Source organism: Petaurus breviceps, unplaced genomic scaffold (genome assembly GCF_028583685.1).
Source record: "Petaurus breviceps papuanus isolate PSGF00001 unplaced genomic scaffold, PetGlider_PUasm1.0 90625, whole genome shotgun sequence".
Lineage (NCBI taxonomy): Eukaryota > Metazoa > Chordata > Mammalia > Diprotodontia > Petauridae > Petaurus > Petaurus breviceps.
The window spans coordinates 1,263,081-1,290,259 of NW_027187289.1; the positions used below are offsets into that span (position 1 = coordinate 1,263,081).

A 27,179-nucleotide genomic window follows, 5' to 3' on the forward strand; every position below is an offset into this window, starting at 1 on the left:
TGGTGGTGCTGGTGCCGGCAGCTCGTGTCCCCTCCCCCTCCCCGCCCGCGAGCGCTCCCGCCTCACGGCTCGGTGTCTCTCTCCCCCTCCTCTCTCTTTCCCTCTCTCTCACGCTCAGCGCAATGGCGGCGGCAGCGGCGGCGGCGGCCGAGCAGCAACAGTTTTACCTGCTCCTGGGGAACCTGCTCAGCCCCGACAATGTGGTGCGGAAACAGGCGGAGGTAACTGAGTCTCTCCTCCCCCCTCCCCGACCCTGATCTTCCGAGCTCCCACGGCCCGATCACCAGCCCATCGGACTGCCGGCCCGGGGGGCCCCAGCCGGGTCCTTTCCTCCACCTCACGCTCCTCTCGCTGCCGTGGTTTTCCTGCCCGGCCTGACCAGGGCCCGGCAGGCGGACTGGCGGAGCAGAGGCACCGGGCTGGCCCAGCCCACGTGGGAACTGGAGCCGCCGCCGAGGACTTAACATGCCGGCCCCGATGCCCCTTCCATTCCGAGATGGGGCGGCCTCGGCCCCCCCTCCCCCTCCCCCCGCCCTGCCCAGGCCGGTCCAGCCCTGTCCCGCCTCGGCAGTTACTCCCTCCCCACCCCGGTACCCTGGTACTGTTATGCATGCACATAGTCCATAGGGTCTACGAGGAGAGCCCCAATCCTGCCATTGGAGATGGGGGTGGGGAGGTTGGGCCCCGACCCGACGTGGATCATCCCTGTCCCCTCCCCCCGCCCAGCTTGACCTTTCCCATGCCCCCCCCATGCCCCTTTTCCCGCTTTCTCCTAATGGTATTCCCCTCCCCCATCAAGGCTCGTCTCCACCTCGGCCCCCCTCCCCCCACTATTCCACCAAATCCCGTGCTGCCGCCTGTCCCATTTCTCCTCTTCCCCTCATTCTCTTCCACCTGGTACTTGCTGTCCTCTTATTTTATGCACCTCGTCCATCCCCCCTTTGCCTTCTTTCTCTGCTGCTGTCACTCCTCTCTCCTGACTCCTTTAGCCTCATTTTCCTAATTATTCCTCTCTTCTCCATTCCCTAAGGCTGCGGGGGAGGGGGGCGGGTAATGTTTGTTCTCTCTGGTGTTTTCTTCCTTAAAAGACTGCCATTTCTTAGGAACTGTCCCCTACCAGCTGCCCAGCTTTATGTATCATGGGGGGGAGGATTTTCTCCGACTCCAGGGAACCATGTGCTCAGGTTTCTGTGACACATGAGGGAAGTCAGGGGATTTCGCTATATTCTAGAGCCAGTAGCACAGGTTTTACTAAGTTCAGAAGGACTGAGAAAGTATAGTTTAGCATTGGAGTATTTGCTGCCTGTTTGGTCTACAGCTTTATCTTGCTGGTTACCTGAAAGGGACTGAAGGAAACGGTCTTTATTACCTATGAATGGACTTCCTTGCCCAAAGTTTTGGAAGCTGAGGAATGCAGAAAAGTTTTTCTGAATTGTGTTATTGTACTAGGTGCCAGATATTACCCCATAGCAAAGGAGCGTTTTGTTTCTGGATTACCGTGGCCAAAGAATTGTTTTATATACGCCTATATCCAGGAAAGTTTATTTGGCATCTTCTCTCTTCATGCCCCCTCCCCTTGACGGATTTAGTGATTTTGATAGTTTCTTTGAAAAGAAATTGTAAGTGCATGCCTTCTGGTTTGTAAAGTGCTGGAAATTTGTTCCTTGGGGAAAATATTTTAAAGAAATTTGTTACTTTTGCCATGGTGCTTTTTGGTAGCTTATTGTTTTTTCAAAATAAAATACTTTATCTCAGCTAAGTAGAACTTTTCATGTATTGCAAAGTAAAGAATGGTATTATAATTAGTAAGCTAGGTTAATTCTCTTTCCTCCAGTTGCTTCAATCTCTATTGTCAAGCTTAGTGGGGAATCTCTCTTCTATTGAACTAAAATACCAGTGTCTGTTTAGCATGGATTCCTATTGGTGGCTGTCTTTGGTCTTTTATCACTTGCATCACTTTGTTGGTGAGTTCAGCACATTCTTTCATAAGAAACAATTGAGGGAAAAGCAGTGTTCTCATTAGTTTCATAATGAAGACTCAGGCACTTTTTTTTTCACTTATGTCTCTTATATATTTATCTCAGATCATTTATTTGTGTCTATAATGTTTTTTTTAACATGGTTAAAGGTGATTCTACCACTTTATAAGAAGTCAGCTATAAGTCATATAGATCAAATTTTTGTGACTTAATTGGTGAAAATAAACTAATATTAAATAGCTGTCCACATCTAAATTTCAGTAATAGGAAGACTAAGTGCTTATATTACACTAAATTGAATTTATAGTCCGAATAATCCATTCACTTTAATAAATCAAACTAAAATTGGCCATTATAAATTAATATGATAAATATAAAATATTTACAGAAATTTTCTTTGAACTAACTTGAACTCGTATTTGGGAAATGCTTGTGTACTATCCAAATAAAATGTGCTTTGTTGACATATGCCAGACTGTTGAATAAGTAAACTTGTTTTGTTTTCAAATGTGATCAAGTTTTGGAAATTTTGTTTAGTGAGATGTTAGTAACTCTTGTGGGTCCATATGATGTTTGTTTCCTACATATACTGTATGAATCATTTATCAGTAGGCCTTAATACTTTATCTCTATCTTAATATTTTAAAAAGGAGACAGTATCATGAAATCCTTCTACATGGATGAGTTTTCTTGAAGGCAAAAGCTTGCTTCACAGTGAGAAAAAAAAATCATAAGGTTTTTTCCTTCCACTTTATTCCCAAAGTGAGTCTTCAAATGTTTGGGGCTGGGAATAGAATATTCCCAGTGATTAGAAACAGAAGAATTATAATTATAATGAAACGGTAATTATGAAAGAGAACAAATAATTGAAAAGGGTATTCATTGAGGAAATTGATCTATGTAAACCCATTACTATTTCTTGGTATAGCTTAAAGTCAAGTTTTTATTCTGAGTGGATTCAGTATGTTCATTTTCCCCAGAAAGTTTGTTTCTCTTTGATCCTGGGGGGAAGAAAAAAAACTTCATTAATATCAATGGAAGTTGGATGAAAGGAAACAGACTAGCCCTCTTGAAATGTATTTAATAGTCTTAGGAGTATCTAGAAGTTGCTTTTTCCCATTTTACTACTCAACTATTTTGAATATTACTCAATATCATCTCTTACAAATAAGAGAAGGATGAAAAAGACTTTCCTGACAGTGACAGAATCACATATGACCAAAATATTAGTGGATTTTGTTTTCCCAGCACTTACGAATTGATAAATGCCTGGTAAATGACCTAGACTAGTGCTTCTGGTTTTTCTACTATTGAAGAATTAGTGAATGGCGGCCTCAAATATGCATAATGATAATGCTTTTTATATAGTACTATTTCTGTACCTCTTTATAGTATAAGATAAATGACCCTTAATTCCACAAGTCTATGCCAGAGGAATGCAAGTTGTAGAAGGTCCTGCTGGGGCTGAAAGGATTCCATTAATAGGCTTATGTTATGTCTTGTCCAGAGACCAACCAGCATGGCTAAGTTCAGAAAGACTCATCACCAGTTTAGCTGCAGGACAATCAAAAAGGACCATCTGGGGCGGCTAGGTGGCACAGTGCATTGGCCCTGGAGTCAGGAGAACCTGAATCCAAATCCGGCCTCAGACACCTAATACAATTCTAGCTGTGTGACCTTGGGCAAGTCACTTAACCCCAACTGCCCACCTTCCCCCCTCCAAAAAGCAAAAAAAAGAGAGAGAGAGAGGACCATTTACTGAGTTGTTCAAGAGGTCCTAATTTTCATCAATGAAATACGCATGCACCAAGGAAAAGCCAGAGGTCCTTCGATTTCTTGAAATACAGAGCTCATTTTAGCAGATCATCTAGAAGCTTGGTTGTAGTATCACCTTTATCAGGATTATCATGGTTCACAAATGTAGGGCTTGAAAATGAACCTTGAGGTAATACATTCGACCTAATTTTAAAGATAGAGAGATGAAGTGCTTCATCCAAAGTGAGAGATCCAGAAAATTTAACTCAGGTCTTGTGATTCCAAATCTGGAACTCTTTATATCATCTTATAATAAATTGAAGCCAGTAACTAACATGAGATCATTCGAATTCTATCTATTGGTATTGTTATAACCTATTAATAGGGAATTTAGAGAGTTCTGTTCTTAAAGAGCATGTTCTATTGTAAGAACCATAATAGGAAGTTGAAGGTAGTAAGCAGGCAGATTTTACCTCTTTGTGGTATAATTGAGGAAAAATGGACTAGAACTCAGGAAGACCTGGTTTCGAGAACCATCTACAACACATACCAGCTGTGTGACCCTGGACTTAACCTCTCAGTGCCCCAGCAATTCTCCAAGACAGGTTTGCAGAAGAAATTTGTACCTGAAATGGTAGAGGGAGTTTCCTCACCTAGGAGTTCCCTATACCAATGAAATCATTGATCCAGGTGGATTTCCCTATCAATCATTTTTTGAAATGTTTAACTTGTACTGTACCCAGAAAATTTGTTCATGTGAAACTTTTAAAAGAGTCAGAAAAAAAATCTTCTGACTATGGGTATTTCTTTATTGAAGGCAAGTGTTTCTTTTTCCCAGGGTGGTAAATCTTTTAATTCTCATGCTTTCTTGGCATCCGAGTTTAGATTAAGCTCATCTTTTTGGAAGCTTAGAATGTAGCCTGACTTTTTAAAACTCTAAGCCAGTTACCCTTATAAGAAATTATCTGTAGTCACAAATAGTTTTCATTTCCAAACTACTCTTTTCTCAGAAACAAAGTTCCAGCCAGAAGTAATGAATACTCAACAGACTTGATTTGATAATCACTAAGGCAGTCAAAGTAGAGAACATATCATGAACTGAACATTAAAAGAATCCCACTTCCTATTTATTGGGAGCTGTATTCTAAAACTATACTCCATTGACTGCCAATGTGGAAGAGAATATAATTTGGTGTTTTGAGCTTCATTTTTAAGGCCATTGCAAGAATAAACATAGGTATAATCTACCATGCATATATCCCCTATAGGGCTTAGGAGCTGGTGAAAGGAGGTTGACCTGGGCATTTCAAAGAATGGTAGACTAAGGGGAAAAAAGCTTCACCAAGTGGAATTTTATCCTAATCTTTATGATTAGATTTGATTTATGTGTGCTAAAGAAATCAGTGATGACAGCATGAATCTACCTGAATGTTTTGAAGGATCTTTTTGTAATTATCTTTGAGTAAATATAGAATATGTAGGCTTAGTTCTTGAATGGCTTAGTATTTGGGGTGGGGTATAGGGAGGAGGAAAAGGTAATTATTTTAGAACTAAAGCCATATAGATTTTTTGTGTTGTCTATGCTCAGAGATAAATGATACAAAGATTCTCTAAAACATTTTGGGATAAGAATTGGTAGCTTTTCATCTAATATCATTTAAAGAAATACCAATATGCCTAGCTAATAATGGTACTTCAAATTCACATAGTTCTTTCTTTTTCACTTGAAAGTTATACCATGCCTAATTTTATGGAAGACTAAAAACTAAGACTCAGATGTTAAGTGGCTTGCCCAGAGTCTTCATGACTGGTAAATATTGGAGCTGGAATTTTAAACTCAGGTCTGATTAAGTCTAGTTAGTGAACTTTACATTTCATTCTGCTATCTCTCATGCCATCCTACCTCTAATAATAGTTTGTATATTATTGTATTTTATGTTACACTTTTTATTCCCTAATATTGAGTATAAATTGCTATAATATCTAAAGATTCAAAAAAGTCTAAAGACTCTAAGGAATGTTCATATCATATTACAAGTTGGCTACAAAAGTGCAGGGTTATTTAGAGCAATACATAATAGCTGTTCATAGGTAAACCACTTGATCTAAATGCACTGAACATTCAAAATTTTATTTTTAACCATAAATTTAAAATTATTCACACCTGACTGCTGATTTTGAGATTTGCAAACTGTATTCACCAGCCTCTATAAAATTCTGCAGTCATCAGTATCACTTCAAATTTGTGGATCTGCCCTGTTATCCAAAAAGGAGTTTAAGTTTACCAAAACATCTCCTTCCCCTTCACCCCCAAATTTAACTGTTTTCCTCCAACAAGCAGCAGTGTGCTTACAGTGACAATATTTCTTACAAGGAAGAGATGAGTCAGGCTATCAAGTGCAAGAAAAGAGGTGCTGAACTTAATTAAAGGCAGACTTGTGTTCCAGTATCAGCAGCTTAACTTGGTTGTGCTGGGCAAGTCTTCTAAGTTTCTTAAACCTCAGGATGGAGATATACTTCACCTATCTTGCTTTGATCAAACCAGAGAATATATGTGCTTTCTAAATGTTATTATGAAGTTATCAGCCAAACAGCAAACTTTACCTTGGCCTACAGTGCTAAATCTTAAAAGAGCTAGTATAGTTATGGAGCATATTAAAAGTTATACTTTCCTTCTATTAGTGGATAGTAATTAGAGTTAGGGGAAAAGAATAAATGAGATCTTGAGAAAAATTAACTTTTACCCCCCAAAAATAGAGTGTGCTGTGAAGTTCAGCTTATTTAAATACTGAGGTGCCTTTGATAAACTCCATCTGGGCATTCATATCAGTTTAAATCTTCTGATTTTGAGGTTTATTCTTAAGTGGCCTTAAGTAAGTTAAGCCAGTTCTGGGTTATCTTTGGTCTAGAATGGGGTGAGGAACCTAAGGAGTTTTACAGAACAAATCCTTTTATTAAGGAGATTTGTTCTAAGAAGTTAGCATTCAGTCAGAGGGCTACACTTGAGGACTAAGAAGGCCACATGTGGCCTTGAAGCTGCAGGTTCCCCAACCCCAGTCTAGAGAATACAGAGGAAATGACCTTTCTGTTGATGGCCTTGTTCTTGGAAAGAGATTGGCATGAAGTTGAGGCTTTGCTCTAAAAAGGAGGGTGATAGGTCCCAAACCACGAGTCATGGAATTACTGCAAAGGGTCCTAAAATCCACATGTACATGGAAACATTGGAATTTTGTTTTGATATTTATCTAATTCTGTCAATACACAGGGAAAGAAGAGTTAGGTTCTAGTATCATGCTGGTTTTAAGTATTATGCTTGCAAAACTTTGACTGTAGTACCCTCTGACCTTCAGCAAGACACAGATTTCCTTATATATAAAGTGGTCCCGTTCAATTCTGAATTTCTAATAAGCCAATGTTTCTTGTGGACTAAATTACGTAGGTGCTGTTGTGATTAGCAAAATACAAAATCATTTTAAAGTTTCTATTGACTATAGATAGCAATAGTATAACTACTATTATGGGGGAGGAATCCTCAAAAAAAATTTTAAAGTGCCCTAATACTTGGCAAAGGCTTGTTACAACCCAGCTACCGTGTTTCCCCGATAAGACCTATCCTGAAAATAAGCCCTCCCCTTACTGTGTAAGATTCCTCTAAAATAAGCCCTCCCCCGAAAATAAGCCCTATTGAGATTGCTACTGTAGTGAAGGTGATCCCCTGTGCTACACGCTACATTACGGTACCCTCTGTATGCACCGTGTCCCCCGTTCCCCTCCCCCCCTTGAAATGCACACCCGCGGCATCCAATCAGAGCTGCAGCAGTGAGAGTGTCATCCTGTTCTTTATTGAATTCATTATTGAATAAAGGTACATTTTTTTGTTCACATTTACCTGTTTATTAAAATTGCTGTCAATGTTCATTAAAATAAGCCCTCTGGTGTTTTCTGTCCAAAAAATTTAATAAGACAGTGTCTTATTATCGGGGAAACACCGTAGTCACTGTTTTCCTCATGAGACTCCAGAGAACTCATCCTTGAAACATTATTACAGTCTCCATATTTTTCATTCCTTTCTGCCAGTTTTTTAACCCAGGAGAAGGGGGGAGGGGACAGTACAGGAGAAAAGCTAGAAATAGTGACAGCCAGGATTGAGAAAGGATAATTATATCTAATGTATAAGAAATTGATAGGGAAGAGGAGAGGATTTGGGAAAACATGATTGGATAAATGGCAGGGAGAAAATTGAACCACTAACATCCGTGACATAGGTTCCTGGCCATTGTGTCCCAAGTATAAATGTGTACCACATGTTGAAAAGAGTTGGGAGTAATGGACACAGTGACCCTCCTTGATCCCTTCCTACCCTGGTTCTGTATCATCCTCTTTTTTATTGCATGCTCTAAGCAGTAACAGATACCTACCTCTTTATCTAAATTGAGTCATTAGACCTTTTCTAGAGATCTTGCCCACACCTCCTTACCTTGTGAGAATCTTGATCTTGTTTTCCTATAAACACCCTGTAAGATACTACAGACCTCTTAATCTAGAGACTTCTCAGACAAGCAGAGTTACTAGCCTCCTTTTTCTAGGTATGTTTCTGTTAGTATTCTTTTTTTAAAGCAATTGGGGCTAAGTAACTTGCTCAAGGTTACTCGGCCAGGTGTTTCTGGGTGGGTGCTAAGTATTTGAGCCCAGATTTGATCCCAGGTCATCCTGACTCTGGGGCCAGTGCTCTTACTGAGCCACCTGGCCGTCCCTAGTTAGTATGCTTTATATGACTGTAATCTATTTAATTATTCAGCAAGCATTTGCTAATTTCTGACTATGTGCTAGATGTTGGGAATTGTGCTGTGCTTAAAGAATCTAGCCTCTCTATTTAATCATTCAGCAAGCATTTGCTAATTTCTGACTATGTGCTAGATGTTGGGAATTGTGCTGTGCTTAAAGAATCTAGCCTCTGATATTTAACTAGCTGTGACCTGTTTGTCTCAAGTTTTCTCAATTGCAAAATGGTGATAATAGCAACTACCTCCCAGGGTGGTTGTGAGGATCAAATGATACAGTTGTAAAGCTCTTAGCACCCAGCACTGGTACACAGTGGATGTTATATAAACACTCGCTGTTGGTATGCAAGGAAAAATTGAAACAGTCCTTGCCCTCAAAAAAGGTACGTTCTTTTAGGGGGGAAAGAATGATGATATGTACAGAAATAAATGTATTTGAAGTGTGTACAAAAATCTAAAAAGTAGTAGAGGGAATGATGCTAACAATTGGGGGGACAGGTATAAATACCTCATTGTAGCTCTCAAATCTTTAAGACAATTTGTACAAAGTTAAAGATATGAGAGTTAGAATAAAGTACACAGAGAACAAGTAGACCAGTCTGGCTGGAAATTTAAAGTGTGAAAGGAAGTGACATGTGGTTGTGGTAAACCTGGAAAGCCAGACTTGAGTGAGATTATGGAAGTTTTTAAATGCTAAACAGAAAAGCTTGGGTTTTTTATCCTAGAGTTGAGAGAACCACTTACTTGGACCTTCTTTAAATAGGGAGTTACATGGTTAAATCTGTGCTGTAGTAATATCATTGGCAGTTCTGTGGAGAATTGATAGGGTTGCAGGATTAATTAGGAGACTTAATAGTCAAGGCAGCATAGATGATGAAGACTTAAACTCCTGTGTTGACTGTGAGGGTAGAGAAAAGTATGAATGTAGAGGTTTGTGGATCAGCAAGAGTTTCTGATTGAATAGGAAGGGGCAAGAGATAATGAAGAGTTGAGGTTGCAGAACTTAGTGAAGATAGGATTGTTTAGAAGAAATCAAATAATTTATATATTAAATCTTATTAACTTTTTTTCTCCCTTAGGAAACCTATGAGAATATCCCTGGACAATCTAAGATCACATTCCTCTTGCAAGCCATCAGAAATACAACTGCTGCTGAGGAGGTATTAAAACATCTGAAAATAACTTCACTCTCTAAAATTAATAAATTGGATTATTGTTAGTAGGAAGCTTATATACAGATATGGCTTTGTCATTGTTTCATGGCTGGCCTAATAGAATTTCTTTTGTGAATTTTTATCTCTGGCCTTCAGCTTTACTATATTTATGTAACTCTTTCTTTGCTGGTGAATTGGTTGCTTAACTGCTGTCCTATTTGTGATCTAGACTTGATATTCAATATCTGGTCTAACTTAGATGACATAAAATTGCCATGATAAGATATTAAATGTGATACATATGCTGACAGAATCATAGAATTTAGACCTGGAATGGGTCTTAGAGATCATCTGTTTACCCCATCATTTTACAAAATAAATGAAGCTGAACACAGATATTAAATGAATTATTAAGGTCACACACAGCCCACTGGTTTGGTCCATGTTTCATAGCTATAAAGAAGACAAAGAAAGAACCTTACAGGATAAGAAGGCATGGAGGCATTACTATTACCTAGATCAGTGGCATAACTACCCTTGTTGATGAGATCACAGATCAGTCGAAGTACAGTCAGTTTTGCTATACCCTAAGTTTCAATATGGATAGTGATTAGGTAACATTCTGAGCATAATTTCGAGTTTGCTTCTTCTGCTTGACTTCCTTGAGAAACAGCAATAATGCAGAAAACTTTGCAGTGACTCCCAAGCTACAGCCTACTTCCACAAGCAAATATCAAGTTTTGTTCTAGGTAAAGTGCCATATTTATTGTGTATCTTCTGTGCTGTAGACACAGTGAGTCAAGAAGGACTGGTTCTCTGCACCCCTTCCCCTTTGGCCATGTTTCACTTAGTTTTTGATCTCTGTTCCCCAACCCCATTCCATAATTCCTGTGGGTTTTATTGCACAAGTTTGCTTAACTTTGAGGGAATACATGTACCTATCACCTTATAGCAGAATTGACTATAGTGACATTTCAGTGAATCTGTGATATATTACTCTTTTCTAGTATTGATCATTTGTGACTCACCCTATGTGTCCTCATACCCTGTCTTTGCAAATCCTTGGTGGAGGATCTAGTCCTTATGCACTGGAGGCCTACTGTGGTAGTTGGGCCATGATTGTTACACTTCACTTTCACTCTGCTCTTTTTCTGATCATACTTGACCTCAACAACAATGTTTTTGTGGCATTTCTCATGCTTTAGTGATCATTATTATCCATAGTATACTTACACCCACCACAGCTCTCTCCATTGGCGTCAGGGTCACCTACAGTTTGTATTCTAATAAAATCATGAAAAACAATACTATTGTGTGAGAGATAGAAGTAGTACAAATATTCTCATTTTACAGATTGGGAAAGTGAAGTTTGGAGAGTTTGATTTGTTCAGTTATAAGTTAGAAAGTATCACTAGCACCTGTGGCCAAGTTTTCTAACTGTTGAGTCCAATACTATCTCTACTATGCTTTTGATTTTCTTCTTCCTTGTTAGTGTTAGATTGGGCTATACATTTCTTAAATAGCAGAGTTTAGTGAACACCTTTAGTTGGACATTTTGATTTTATGGTATAACTTTGCTCTGTGCTTGATGAGGGTTTAGGTTCCTTAGTGTTTGGTTCATCTGTTTTCATTTCACATACATTTCTAGAATAGTCCTTAACCTATAAGAATTACACATAAGCATTCTAGAGTACTGTGAGCACCAGCATTCAGACAGATTTTTAAGTCTTTCCTAATGATTATGTAAATTATCAATATATATTTGCTTTTACAAAAGAAATTTGTGATGTAATATGAGCTTGAATTTAAATCTTACCTATGCTACATATTATCGGTGAGACTTTGGACAAATTGCTTAACCCCTATAGGAATTAGTTTCCTCACCTCTAAAGTGAGGGGGTAGGCTAAATAATCTTTTAAGGCACCTTAAAGTTCTTTGTTTTTTGTTGTTGTTGTTGTTGTTGTTTTTGCTTTTTGGAGGGGGGAATGCAGGGCAATTGGGGTTAAATGACCTGCCCACGGTTACATGACTAGTAAGTTTTAAGTGTCTGAGGCTGGGTTTGAACTCAGGTCCTCCGGACTCCAGAACCAGTGTTCTATTTATTCACTTTGCCACCTAGCCACCCCCACCTTACAGTTCTGTTTTTTTTTTTTTTTGGAGGGCAGTTGGGGTTAAGTGACTTGCCCAAAGTCACATGGCTAGTAAGTGTATCAAGTGTCTGAGGCCAGATTGAACTCAGGTCCTCCTGACTCCCGGGCCAGTGCTCTATTCACTGTGCCACCTAGCTGCCCCAACCTTAAAGTTCTTGATCCCATGATCATATATATATAATCATTTACGCACCTCTGATAGACTAGACAACTATTAGATCCTGGGAAATACAAAAACCTAAGTCTGCCCTCAGGGGGTCATGTATTCTGTTATGAAACTTTGCCATCGTGGCCGAATATTTTTCATTCTGCCTAAATTTTAAGTATTTTCATTTTGCTTATGAAAACAGCAATTTTCTCAACAAACTAAAATTGTGTCAAGGACACTTCAACAGTATCTTAAACATATCTTTTCAAAGACAGCTAAACCATTGGTATGAATCTTTAACGCAAGTTAAAACTTGGAAACTGGGCTGTAAATTTCGTTTTTGCCAACATATATTTGAAACTTTTAAGAGCCTGTTTTGTTGATAGGAGATAACCTGATATCTTGGCAAAACTTTATTGAAAACTTTCCACTCCTGTTTAGCTATTGTTCTTATATACCTGTCTGCTGTTTCTTAACATTCTCATAGTCTTCTGTACCAATAAAAATAAAGACAAATAATTTTTAAATGAAATTTTTTAAAAATGTTAATGAAATAATCCTTAAAGGCTTTTTTGGTCTTCTTTTTTCTAAAGATAGAAAAGTTTGGTATCGTGAAGACTTTGGTATTCATATTACCCTGTTTGATTATAACTTATTTACTAAGGTTATATGGGTATCTGAGGTTTGAGACAAAGATGAATTTTGGTACATAAAAATAAAGACTAAATACTTGTTCCCTGGGGAGATGGCATTGTACTACTGAAGACAGGAGTTAATATTTAGAGTACTTTTAATAAAGAAGTTAAGCATAAGTTAATAAATTGATCTAAGCAAGAGCCTTTGGTAAGGTTGAGTTGCAGCTAAATTTGATATTCCTAATAACAGTGATAAGAGCTAGCATTTATATAACACTTTAAGTTTTGTGAAACGCTTTACAAATAGTGTCCTGTTTGATCATCCCAACAACCCTGGGAAGTAGGGTGCTGTTATTATCCCCAGTTGATAGAGGAGGATATTGAAGCTCAGAGAGGCTAAGTAACTTGCCCAGGGTCACAGAGCTAGTAAGTGTTTGAGGTAGGATTTGAACTTGGGTCTTCCTCCAGGTTCAGCGCTGTATGCACTGTGTGAACTAACTGCCTTCGCGGCAGCCATGGATGAAAACTAGAGGTGCGTGGCATACTCTATAGAAGGCCAAGAAGAGCACCAAATCGGGGGGTAGATGGTCATGTGGTCTGGTGAGAAAGAAGCAACCATTAAGCACTTACTGTGTGCGTGCCAGGCACTGAGAGATGCCGCTTTAGTGGTGTTGGCTCTTCTGGTCCTATATAAGACTTAGTTGGGAAAACACACACACACACACACATCTGTCAAGCTTGGAAAGTTAGGATATGGTTTTCAGGATAAAAGATTGGACTAAGTGATATCTCAGGTTAGCCCCTTCTCACTAACAACTTGAGGATTTTACTTCTCTGTGTGGATTATAAAATTTCAAAAAAAATTATTGTAAAACACAAATGAAATGTTCAAAGTAATTTAAATCTTAAAGGACACGTGAGCCTTAAAGATCATTAAAAGTTCGAGGTGTTAGTGAATAAAGAAAATATATTTTGACAGAAAATTCCTATTTTCTGGAATCCAGTGTTACGTTTACTTTAGAGATTTTAAACATAGCATAAAATAACAATTTATTATTTTGGTCAACTGCGCCTGAAGTTTTTTCATAAACACTGACCTGAGAATTCCAGTTGAATTTGACAAATGATTGTTAAGCACCTACTACAAGAGGGGGTATGCTATACTAGGTGCTGAGAATACAATGAGATAAAAAATCGTCCCAGACCTTGGGTTTAGAAATCTGTTTTGGAGGGAAAAGGATACATAATACTGATAATTAGAATATATAAGTCAATAAGAGAAGCCGGAATAGTTTGGGTAGAAAGAGCTTATTTCTAACAAGAAGTAGGATCAGAGAAGCTTCATAAAGAAGGTTGCTGTACCTGAACAAGTCCTTAAAGGAAAGAAATTATTCCAACAAAATGGAAGAGACTTTAGAAATGGAAAACTGAGGGGGCTTATATATATATATATATATATATATATATATATATATATTGTGCTCATTTGTGTAGATAAAAGTTAAGGAATAAAATGGCCTTGAAAACATTCTCCCAAGCTATTTTGTAAAAGGGCAGCCATGCAGAATGATGGGCAAGGGCTGAAGAACTATGTTTAATGTGGAAAGATAAATTTAAAGGTTTTTCATAGTGATAAAGGACAGTGTTGGTTCAAATGTTTACCAAAAGTGAAACAGTCAGACTTATGAAAAGTTAAGAAAGTTTATGAAAACTTTCATATTCCTTAAATTCACTTTTTAGAGGGCAGAACAGTGTCAGAAGAGTAATTTTCTGACGAATTGTAGAAATCTACTAGTGAAAGTTGAAATTTGTACATTAATAAGTGGAATGAAATTAACCATTTTTTCTCCAGTAAGACACAAAGTAACAAAATTTGTTTTCTATTTTAGGCTAGACAAATGGCTGCTGTCCTCCTACGACGTCTTTTGTCCTCCGCTTTTGAGGAAGTTTATCCAGCTCTTCCTTCTGATGTTCAAAATGCCATCAAAACTGAACTACTACTAATTATTCAGATGGAAACACAGTCTAGCATGAGGAAAAAAGTCTGTGATATTGCTGCTGAGCTGGCCAGGAATTTAATAGGTAGGTCTGAAATGAAAATGGCAGTAATAGAAAATGTACATATATTATTCTCTATCTTTTGGAGTGCAGTTCCTGGTTCACTTAAGAGGACCTTTATTCTTTTTCAAATGAGACTAAAGAGTTGGAATTATTGTGGAGTCTTTTGTATAGTCTCTAAAATGTACATATTATGCTTCTCCTTACATAGTAATTATAATTTCAGATTTTCTATGTGTGACTGGCAATAAAAGTATCAGCTAATGTATATGCAGATGTGTTTTGTGAGATCAGTTTACATCTCTTTTTGTAAGGCCACTCCCTGAATATTTAGTACTTAAATTGAATAGTCTTGTCAGTGTTTTTAGCAAAGATTTAGAAGTACAGGGAAGCCAGTTGTAAAACTCTTATTAATTATGCGAGTGGAGCTGTGAAAAATACAAAATGGAAATTCATTTTTTAAATTACTTGATTTAGCATATTAGAATCTTTCTAGATGGGAATAATATGGGTATCCTTAATGTCTGAAAGTTCACAATTGATAAAATTGAAACCACAATTAGAAAGTTGCCTGGTTTTGCATTTTTTTCCCCTTTCTTTGTATGAACTTTCCCAGTTTCCTCATTCCACTATAAAAATAAATGTTATTGCATCTGATAGAAATCACTGTTTAGCCACCTCTTCCTTATTTTGGTTTAAAAAGGCTTACTATGGCAAATTCAGTTTCTGTTTCATTTCCCTCTAAATCCATTGTATTAAATATTGATAAACTCAGCTTCAGTGAACTCAGTTGATATTTTGGTTTGGGTACTGAGTGGTATACTGGAAAAAGTGGAGTAGGGCAAGAACATCCTGTCTCTGACGCTAGCTGTGCAACTGGGTATGGCTACATCTCTGAACCTAAGTTTCCTGATCTCTAAGGTAGGGAGTGGATAATAACATTAGTGCCTCTTACTTTTAGAGAGAGTGCTGGGCAATTTACATGTTCTACTCTCCCCTTTTGGGATCACTGCCTCTTTCCATTTTACATTACTCAGCTAATCTATAGTAAACAGTCTTTCTCACATAGACATTTTCTCATGAAGTCTCCTTTATTATCCCAGAATATTCCTTCCATTTTTAAGTCTAAAACAGCCCTCTCTTGGCCAAAATGCAAAGGAATAGTATTAAGGATTATACTTGTATTCAGGAAGAAGGCAACCATGAATTTTGATATGAAAGTAAACATAAAAACTAAAACCATCAACTTCTACATTAGTGGTTCCCAGTCTTTAGGTGGAGAAGCACTAAACTTATTTCAAGAATTGCCTTTCTTTTTGTGCATTTTGATCTTTATTTAGATCCAGAAAAGAAAGTAATATGACTCAATATTGAATTTTTTAAAAAGCAGTTATCTTGAATAATGTTTTGCACATATACCTTGCAGTTTCTCAAATGCCTATATAGAGGCTTTTATAATTTATAAAGTACCTGTTCCATTTAAAAGCATTACTAAATTCATAATATGCTTAAAATTTTTTTTTTTTGCCTATTTTCTTAGTTGATGAATTCTAGCAGTACAACTATAGTGGGCATTCATGGCGTTTTCTATGATTTATAACAGTGTACTTGTTTCCTACTATTTTTCAATGCATACATGGCTTGTTTGTTTTTTTAATGGACTTTTGGGGCTATTAGGGAACTAATTGCTATAACATTGTTTCTGTGGGAAAATTTATTCTAAATTCCAAACAATCAATTTGTAGATGAACCTTTAGAACACAGTCCATTTATAAGGGGAGAACTCTGTTATTCTTTGAATGCTACATAATTCTGTCTTTTTTTCTTAGACCTTTGCAATTTCCTCTTGTTTGCTCAAATAGTAATGAATTCAACTGTTATAATTTGTATCATTTAGGTGATAACTTGAATTTCAAAATCCTTGACACAAAGACTGCAAGACTTAATATAAAGATAACATATTTGTGAAGCACAGTTAATGATCCATTTATTTATTAAATTTTATTTATTAAAATTACCTATATCATTCGTTCCCCCCCCCCCCACAAAAATCGGTCTAATTTTAGTACTTTGGAGACAATCCTTTTAATAATGAACTCTCATGATGCAACTTACTTTTCTACTTTCTACTTTTTCTAAATCTACTGATTTAATTGAAATGTAGTTATTTGAAGCTACTGCATCATCCACATCCCCAAAATGGCGGTTCTCATGCCGTATTGTACTCAAATTTCAATATAGACTTTTAAGTAATTGAAGGTGTGGATCCTTAAACTGATAACCTCTTACAAAGTAAGAAAGGTTGAGGGAGGCCTCAGTGACTTTTTTAACTATATGGATTGTTGAAAAGTTAGCCTAAGAAATAAAATTCACTTTGTGCTATGAAACTATAAAATATGAAAGAAATTCAGATAATTTTCACTCTAAATGAAAGTGATACTAAAGGTTAAAATTTATTCAGGCTTTATGACTTTTTTTAAAATGTGCAAATAGTTACATTTAAGAGGAACATTTAGTACCTACACATTTAATATTAGATAGTGAACATTATGAATGCACATGGGTTGACTTTTTTTTTTTTTTGGCAATTAAACTTATCCTTCTGAATTTATTATACTGTTATTAAACTATAATACAAGACTACATTGACTTCATTTTTTTCTATATGAAAAGTCACCCTTTAAGAAACTTCAGTTTTTAAGTCTTATTATACATTTACTGCCTAAATTTCTCTGCTTCCAGATGAGGATGGCAATAACCAGTGGCCAGAAGGTCTGAAGTTCCTTTTTGATTCAGTCAGTTCTCAAAATGTGGGACTGCGGGAAGCTGCCCTTCACATTTTCTGGTATATTCATAGATTTAGTTATTGATGTAATTTTTGGAAGAAAATAAAACATTTAATATCTGTTTCAGCCCCTCTCTAGGAGCTCTGAACTTAAACTGTTCAGCTTTTTATGGTCTTTAAAATACTTTTGAGTGTATGTATGTATATCTGTGTATATATGTACATGTAAATGCTTTTGCATTTTGTGTTAAAGGTAGATAGTAACATCTTAACATGAATATATTATATTTTCTATAGACCAGACTCTGCCTCTTCTGATAATTATGAATGGAATTATCTTGATTTTTCTCTATAATTAGGGGCTCAAACAATAACAAAATAATGTTTCTCTTTACTTCTGTGGCAGTAGTGTCAAGTAGTGTCTGCGGTATCCAGGTTTTTAGTCTAAGAAAATATATATTTTTGCAAGTGTGTTACGCATTTATGTATACACACAAATTAGGAAAATGATACATTAGGGGTACCTATCTACATTACAAAACAATTATTTTTCTTCTGGGTTTATTTCCATTCTCTGGTTAAAATTAAGATATGATTTGGTCAACACACGAAGAAGCATCTATGTTTACTAAAGTATGCCTTTATTTTCATTTAAATATTTAAAGAGAAGTGTAGGTGTCTGATAAGCCTGTTCTTTTCTACTTTGTTTTATATTTCTAATTTAATTTGTATTATCTTGACCGCCTGACCTCGAACATTAGATATGTTCAGTTTTTCATTAACTTGAGTATATAAGAATTTAAAATAACCTGTATTGCTGGGAATAGGACCAAGTACTCAAAAGCCCCTCCCCCAATTGTCATTCCTGCTTCAGATTTGATCACTGTTGTTATTCATCTCTTAAACTGGAAGCAGTTTCCAGCTAGGAACCAAAGTGATGACAGAGGTAAAAAAAAAAAAATCAGCAAGGAGAAGTGGCCCTGGGCCAGCCTACTACTTTTGTGGTATTAACCTTTGCTTACATTTTCTGTCCTAATAAAAATTATATTGTTGTAAGTGGTAGGCAAGAGTCAGTGGTAATTATTAAGAGATCATGTAAACTTAACATAAACATTTGACATGAAGATATAGTTATTTTATATATTTTTAAAAATTTTTAGGAACTTTCCTGGAATTTTTGGAAATCAACAACAACATTATTTGGATGTCATCAAGCGGATGTTGGTTCAGTGTATGCAAGACCAGGAACATCCAGCGGTAATAGAAATTTATATTTCTTGAGATATACAGTGTAACATGGCATCTCATTAGTAAAGAAATGAATTTAGCAAATGTTTTATGCTATTTTCTCTTCCAAATAGATTAATTACTAGGATTCAAGGGACAGCTAGGTGGCGCAGTGAGTAGAGCACCAGCCCTGGAGTCAGGAAGTCCTAAGTTAAAATCTGGCCTCAGACACCTTAACACAAAAACTAGCCGTGTGACCTTGGGCAAGTCACTTAACCCCAGTTGCCCTCCAAAAAGCAAAAAAATAGTAATAACTAGGATTTATTGGTAAAGTACAATAAAAAGGAAGTTTACACAGTAGTATCCAGCATTGGAGGATTTTAATTCACAGCAGAAAAAAAAAATGTTTTCTCAATCCACATGGTTTTGACTATTTTCAGATCAGGACGTTATCTGCAAGAGCTGCAGCTGCATTTGTTCTTGCAAATGAGCATAATGTTGCATTACTGAAACATTTTGCAGACTTGCTACCTGGAATCTTACAGGTAAGAAAATAATGTAGCAAGGATATTATTGTCCACTTTTTTGCTTGAATAGACAACTCTGCTTTATAAAATGTGTCTTGTAGAGTTTTAGATACATTCCAAGTTTAGAGTTTAATCAGGGTATTTTATAGAAAGTGGAAGGATATATGTATGCATATAAATATACATAGACAATTCTTAATTAGATTTACTTCTGTTAGTTCAAAGTTGTTTTTTCTTTAACAGTATTCCGAGAGAACAGTTATTCATTGCATACAAGTACAAAGTTTCTAACTTTAGATGCTTTAGTTTTTTTAAACTTGAGCCATGTGACCTCCATATCTTTTTATACCTTTCCCAGTGCCTAACTTTGCACTGAAGTGATCAAATATCAAAGTCTGTGTTGGACTTGGTTAAGTTCTTTGTAGTATTCCTCAATCACTGTCCTCTCTCCCAAGAGATGTGAGCTTACATACCTACACGAGAACATACAATATATTCACTTCCCTTATCCTCATGAGGGTCTTTCCAATGAGCTCTATAAATTGAGATATCCAAGAACCTCATGAAATAATGGTCTTTTTGGCCTTAGGAGAGAACATGATAAAAACAACCTCTACTGGCTTTTTTCCACTTTTAGGTGGGGGAGGAAAAGGAGTATAGAACTGTCTTATCATTTTGCTCAAAACTTTGTTTCTTTTTTTTATATAGTATTGATTTAATTCAGTTTAACTGGTTTATTGGACGAAAAGCTTACTAATTAAAAGTACCAAGTACATATTATTTACTTTCTTTTTTTTTTTCTTCTTTCTTGTGGTTTCTCCCATTGGTTCTAATTCTTTTTTACAACATGACCAATGTGAAAATAGGTTCGATATGAATGTATATGTAGAGCCAATATCAAATTACATGTCATCTTGGGGTGTGGGGAGGGGAGGAAATTTGGAACTCAGAATCTTCTGGAAGTAAATGTTGAAAACTTTTTTAGAAAAAGTACCAAGTAGTTCAATAAATATTTAGTTGAACTAAAAAAGTGATTGTTAGTTCCTACTGCCTTCTTTCCTGCCACTCCACTATCACCATTTGGGAAGTGGGGGTGGGGAGGTGGGAGGAGGCAAAGTAGAACTGTAAGAAATTTAAAATTTCTTTTTTAGGTTGCCATAGCCAGAGAACATCCTGTAGTGGCAAACCTATTTGTACTTTCCCTACTTAGCTTTTTAAGAATATCAGGAGCATGATTTTAAATTTGTTTTTACACATATGTATTGGAAAATTGATACATGATATTCATGGTTACCCACATTTTGAAATACTTCTTTGTCCATAGCTCCATAGAGCTCACTAGGATAATCCTTAGATTTCATTATCAGTCCTTCACCAAGATACCACATTCAGATTCTTTTAAGTGTAGTTGAACTTGTCAGAATTTTTGATGGCATGGCCTTTGAGAATTCCATGTCATCTTTACATGGTGATGAGATATTGCAATAGGATTTTATGGAGTCAGTTAAGTCAACAGGCATTTAGACAGAAGGTGATGAATATGACAAGCACACACACAGAAAACCTACAAGAATTGAAATAAACAAGAATCAAAGAATAAACCACTGTACACTGTTGACTAGAGTAAGGCCAAAATTATCATATTTTTTAAAGGTGTAAAGATGAGGATATACTAAAAACAATTGCAAGAAATTCAGCTTGAAATTCAAATAAACTATTGAGCTTCAGAAATGCGAAATGGAAGAGGATATATATACTTAACCTTATTTATTACCATTTCCTGAAAAAAGTTTAATGCACCTCAAGGATATGTCCAGAAGAACCCCTGAGCCACCAGCTAATACTTAGCTTCAAAGCCAGTTACCACCTCATTTCCTTGCCAAAAAGAAAGACATGGCAGCCAAAAGTAACACTGGTGTGGAGAGTTGGAATTGAAAACCCCTGGATGATAGGGGAAAAAAGATTTACTGCTGATATTATAGGCAGCAGAGTTTAGCAGAAAATAGTTTCATTTGCCACATACAGCATCCTTCTAACATAAGGTGAAGTGCCAAAAAACAAGTACCAAAGGATATTATTATAGATTAATAATTATCTTTTATAGTTTACGTTTAGAGTTACTGAGGGTTTATGATTTTTTTATGAAGTATTAGGTGTAGACTGTGATTATTAAGAACTTTTTTTCCCCAAAGTGGGTAATAGCTGAGTTGTTCCACAGATAAAATTGTACAATGTACAGTGGTGACTAAGTTATCGAAGTTCCATTAATAAAGTAATTATCAACTTGTATATTTTTAAGATATAATGCTGATAATTGTAGCTGATAACTCCTGGGAAGTTGAATTGGTAGGATACATATGGGTGTGGACAAGCAGCATATGACTTGAAAGTATGCCTTCCTTATAGGTTGGCTGAGGGTATGGCACAAATGATTGTTGAATTGAACATAAGAAAGTCAATCCTGGGAGTGATGAGAAATTTTTATTCAACCCTGGTTCCATGTTTTACAAAGAATACCAGAGTAGAGAGACTTGGTTTTATATCTCATTTCTTTTTTTTTTTTCAAATCAATATATTTATTGTCTGCTTTAATAATAGTAGTAGTTAACATTTCTATAGTACTTTAAGACCTGCAAAACATTTTCTATATGTTATCAGGCTACATGCTGTTGGAAAGATATAAAGATAATGGAAATATGGCCCCTGCCCTCAAAAAGTTTAAATATGACTGGAGAGGCTATAACATGTAGACAAATTTCCTATAACATTCCCGTGCCTAGCACAGTGCCTTACACATAGGAAACATTTAATTGACATTTGTAAAATTAAATTGAATTAGATTGCCTTGCCATTGTACAGAAAGCATGATGAGGATACCGGAGTTATGAGATTTTCAAGTTAAGAGGTAGGCAAAGGCATTACTGTCTAGTATAGTCAGAAAAGGCTTCATGGAAGAGGGGGCATTTTAGTTACATCTTGAAAGACTTGGTAGTATTTCAATAGGCCCTTAGTTTGCATATGGGTGGGTGGGTTCATCAAGGAAATAGCTTGTGCAAAGGCACAACAGTGAATGAGTACCAGGCACTTTTATGAGACAGTAGTGCTACTATTTAATATCTTTGTGACCTTGGACAACTCTTCCCCCTTCTGGTCCTTGGAATCATTGAATTTCACAAATGAAATAGACTGAATAGCCATCTGGTATCAAGCCATACTTGAAAAGGAATCATCTTCCAGTGAAGGGGGATCTCCTACTTTCCAAGGCATCTGATTCCACCTCTGGATAACTCTAATTGTTGTTAGGTTTTTAACCATCTAAATTGGTCACTTTAGAACTTGTATCTATTTTGTTCCTGGTTCTTTCCTCTGGGGTCAAGCTAGACAAATCAAATTCTTTTCACGCTTGATAACCCTTCAAATAATTGAAGACAGCTATCATTTCTCCTTGAGTCTTTTCTTTTCCACCTTAAATAGTCCTAGTTCCTTCAACCAATATTTGGATGGTATGAATGCAGTGCATTTCACTGTTGTGTTTGCCCTCCTTGGGATGTTCTCCAACTTATCTGTTTTCCTTCCCATAACATAGCACTCAGAAATGAACACAGTACTCTACATGTAATCTCGTTAGTGTAAAGCAGGACTATCACTTCCTTATTGCAGATACTATGCCTCTTTTTTTTTGTTTTAAGTTTATTTCTAGTTATCAACATTAACTTAAATACGTTTTTAATTTTCTTCTCCTTCCCCCAGACGGCATTTATATCTCATTTCAAACACCAGTTGTATGACTAAGGTTAATCTCTCTGAGCCTCGGTTAACTCATCTATAAAACAGGGATAATATTATAATACATTCTAGGGTTTTTTGAGAAGCCATTGTGATAATGTATAGAGGGCGCTTGCATATCTTAAAAGCAGTAAATAAATATCAATCGTTAAAGGAGGCAGTTCAAAAAGATCTTATTGAATAGGCACAAGTGTAGTAAAATACAAGACTTTGCTTTAAGAGAAATCGTTGCACAGCATCTATAGCCTCTGTAAATGTTAGAGATTTTTTGAGTAGATACCTGAATTAATACTTAATAGCTGTCCTTGATCAGAAATGTACCAAATGTTTCATACCAGAAGGAAAATTAATCATTTCAAGCTTAGATTTGAATTCTTTTTTTTTATTATGAATTTAACAAATGTTATTTTACTATTACCAAATACTTTAATAGTTTTTTATTTTTAGGTTCATATGTGGTTTTGACATAGGATCATAGACTTAGAAAAGACCTTAGTAGTTCTTTAGACCAGTACCCTCATTTTACAGATTAGGAAGCCAAGGCCCAGAAAGATTATTTGGCTTGCCTAACAACACAGAAGAAGTGGTAGAGTTCATATTTGAATCTGTGCCTTAGGATTGCAGATCCAGCATTCTTTTCTCTGCATTACAGTCTCCCAACATAATGTATTTCCCATTATAACAGCACAAATGTCAAAAGCTGGTTAGAAGATAATCCAGAATCTTATATTTTGGTCTCTAGAAATGATTAGAATTTGTTTGTTTTTTGCTGATTATCAATGTATAGAATATTATTCTAAACCAGTGGTTATTGAATGGATAATTGTGACTAAACTAAAAAAAAAAAAACTAGTCATGGTAATGTTTATATCCATTTACCTGACATGTATGTTTTGAGAAATAAGGCACTATATAAATAACATTTTTTCCATTCCATCTCTCATAGGCTGTAAATGATTCATGTTACCAGAATGATGACTCAGTCCTAAAATCTCTTGTTGAGATTGCAGATACTGTTCCAAAGTACTTACGTCCCCACTTAGAAGCTACTCTACAGCTGAGTCTAAAGGTAAACTTTATCACTGTAAGAACATTTTCCCTAAATATTCTTTACATGTAAATGTACTTATATCTTCTTGTTTTATAGTTATGTGCAGATACAAGCCTCAATAATATGCAACGTCAACTTGCCCTTGAAGTAATAGTGACCCTGTCTGAAACTGCTGCTGCAATGCTGAGAAAACATACAAATATTGTTGCACAGGCTAGTAAGTAAAAAATCTTTGTAAAATACTTTGTTTGGTTTAAATGATACTACTTAATGAGAGAAAGTTGATATTCTTGAATGATGTCTTCACTTGAACACCAGTTAGAAGTTTGGTCAGCTTTATCTACTACATAACCTCATTGAGCTAAAAGTAGGAGCTCATTTCACTATCCATATGAAAGAATGACTTGAATTAGAGATTATTGTGTTAAATGATATTTGGGATAGTAGACAGATTTGTTGGCACTCCCTGCCCCGTTACTCTTTCCTGCACTAAGCAAAAGAAATAAATAATACTTTTACCCTTTGTTACACCTCATATCTGAATAGGAACTCCCCCATAACATCCCTGACAAATGATTATCCAATTTTTACTTGAAGAACTCTAGTAATTTTTTGAATGCACTGTCTCCCAAAGCATCCCATTCTACTTTTGAACAGCTCTTACTTGAAAATTTTTCCTTAGATCAAATCTAAATTTGCAACCTATTAACAACTTCAGTTGCTATCATTACTAGCTCTGCTCTCCAAAGTCAGAAATAGTCTCTTGCTTTTTCACATAAAAGCCTTCAGTTACTTAAAAAAAGTGATTCTCCCTCACTTCTCTAATTTATACACTACAGTGGTATTGTAGCAGAACCTCATTTGACATTGTGTTAGGTCCCTTCATTTTCCCTTAGGACCTCCAATTTGTCAGTTTCCTTCCTAAAATGTGATATATAGAAATGAATGTAGTGTTATAGATAGTCTGACTAGAGCCGAGTACTATGGGTCTACTTTTAAGAATCTGTTATCATTTTTACTTGCTGTATAACTGAAATTTTTGTCTAGACCAGGAGTGCTTCACATCAGATTTATGAACTTGTTGACATATTTTAATAGTTACATTTTAATCGAATTCTTTTTACTTTGCAATTTTACATATCTCATTTTATGCATAATTTTGCCAGAATTTAAAGTGAGGCTTATTGAACATAGTTTGAATAATCTTATCTTATACTTTTTTAGGAAATTGAAGTGGCATATGCCTGTCTTTTCTAAAGCCCCTCTTTTTGTTCTCTCTGATTTCTAAAAGGTCACAGTCATTTACGTAGCTTTCAGTTCCATGTTGTATAGATCATTTAGACCTCTTGGTTTGAACACATTGAGAGTAACCAGGTCCTTTTCAGTTCTTTCCACATATAACCTTTGGCATTACATTCATGTTAACCTTTTTAGTTTTATTTTTGTAGTCTGAAAGTTGGTCTTATTAGTAGACAAAATAGAAGATAAGAGTTGCATGTTTTTTGATGATACATTATCATTCTGTTTATTTACCCCATAGCATTAATCTGATCCCTTTTTTGTCCTCACCACAACTTTTTTTAAGTTCTGAATTTTCTCCCCTCCTGTTCCTTCTTTACTGACTGAGGAGGCAAAAAATATGATATCAATTATATCATTCACCACAATTAATAATCTTCACCACAACTCTTCTAAAAAACTAAAAGAAAAACCTGTTTGATTCATTTACACACTGTCATCTCAGCATTCATGTCATTTCTTAAAGGACCATGCCATTCTTTTATATTCAATTCCATTTGCTTGATATTACTTCCATGTTCCATAGGCATCATTTTAAAATCTTACCTCATCTTTTAATTCCTTTGTCTTCCTACAAGTCTTTATCTTATTTAGCTTCAACTTTTCTTCCTCACTGGATCATTTGTGTCATCAGAATTTTCATTCTTGACAGAGATGTCATGGAAAAGATCGAGTGTTGGACTTGGTGTTTAGAAGAATACAATTTTTAAACCTGACCTAAAAAACTTACTTTAACCATATGGCTTTAAGCAATTCACTTGATTTTTGAGACTCAGTTTCCTCATTGAGACTTAATTTCCTCATCTCTAGGGAGCTGGAATCTTGATCTCAAGATTTAAATCTGTGAACCTCTTCATTTAGTTTACTCAATAAAATTCTTGGCCATTAGGGCATGATCTGTTCTTTATTACTTGAAAGTTACTCTACTTAGTTGTAGACAAATGGCAGAGCTTTAGGACACCCAAGTTGTTGTGCCCTTCTCCCAACATTCTTGACTTTCTAAATTTAGCAAACAGTGATTCTTCCTTATTGGTAATAATTAGATCTAGAAAAACCTTTGCCTTCATCATTTGTTCTAGTTTTTTGAGGAATGAAGATATCTTTCAAATAAATCAAAGTTTTATCAGCTAGTTCTGCTTTTAAAAGAAAAATAAATTTTGATGAAGCTAGTGAGAGATATATTGGATGGAGAATTTAAAGACTTAGATCCTGCCTGTTCTACTTGTGTGACGTTAGACAAGTGCCTCCCCCTCTTTGGGAACCCTCTTATCTGTAGAATGAGGGAGACTGTGACTTTGGATACTTATTTTCGATTCTAATCAATTTGAGAATCCCTTCTTTATGCCCTTACCCCAGGCGGATAGAAAGGAACAACCTATAGGGTTGTACTACCTTAGTCTTTTTGGTTGGGTAAGCTAAACAGTAAAGAGTTCAAGGCATACATCCACATAAATCTATACTAATTACCTTTCTATGTAAATAAATGTTGTGGTTTGTTTTTTTTTAACTCCCTCAAAACATTTGGTTACAGAATACAAGCAAAACTAAAGGAACACACCGAATTTCTTGTACAAACCAAAAAGAAACATTTTAGTGTTATAGAATGCTCAGGCTAGAGTGGAAATTATCTCCTAATGAGGCCCAGGGAGCTAGTCATGGAATTACAGTATGCAAAATAAAAGTCTCTTGACTTGTAAAGTTCAGTGGGGTTTTTTTTTTGCTCAACTACTCATCTCATCTTGCATTTTTTGAATTATTTGTTCGTAGTATTTACAAGTAGGTGCTGTGATATCTTTTTATTACTTACATTTGAAATTAATCATGTGGCAACAGAAAATGATGA

At 36.0% G+C, this 27,179-nt stretch overlaps 1 protein-coding gene across 1 annotated transcript in view; it reads left to right on the forward strand.

Moving 5' to 3' along the window:
* IPO5 (importin 5) overlaps positions 1–27,179 on the forward strand; it is a 59,960-nt gene that overhangs the window by 25 nt on the left and 32,756 nt on the right. Inside the window, exons 1-8 of the mRNA XM_069064150.1 lie at positions 1–221; positions 9,595–9,675; positions 14,493–14,685; positions 17,404–17,506; positions 18,607–18,703; positions 19,114–19,218; positions 23,933–24,055; positions 24,134–24,254. The exon at positions 1–221 is cut by the window's left edge and continues 25 nt beyond it. Of these exons, the coding sequence (XP_068920251.1) occupies positions 123–221; positions 9,595–9,675; positions 14,493–14,685; positions 17,404–17,506; positions 18,607–18,703; positions 19,114–19,218; positions 23,933–24,055; positions 24,134–24,254 (922 nt within the window). The 5' untranslated portion in view covers positions 1–122. The remainder of the gene's footprint in view (positions 222–9,594; positions 9,676–14,492; positions 14,686–17,403; positions 17,507–18,606; positions 18,704–19,113; positions 19,219–23,932; positions 24,056–24,133; positions 24,255–27,179) is intronic.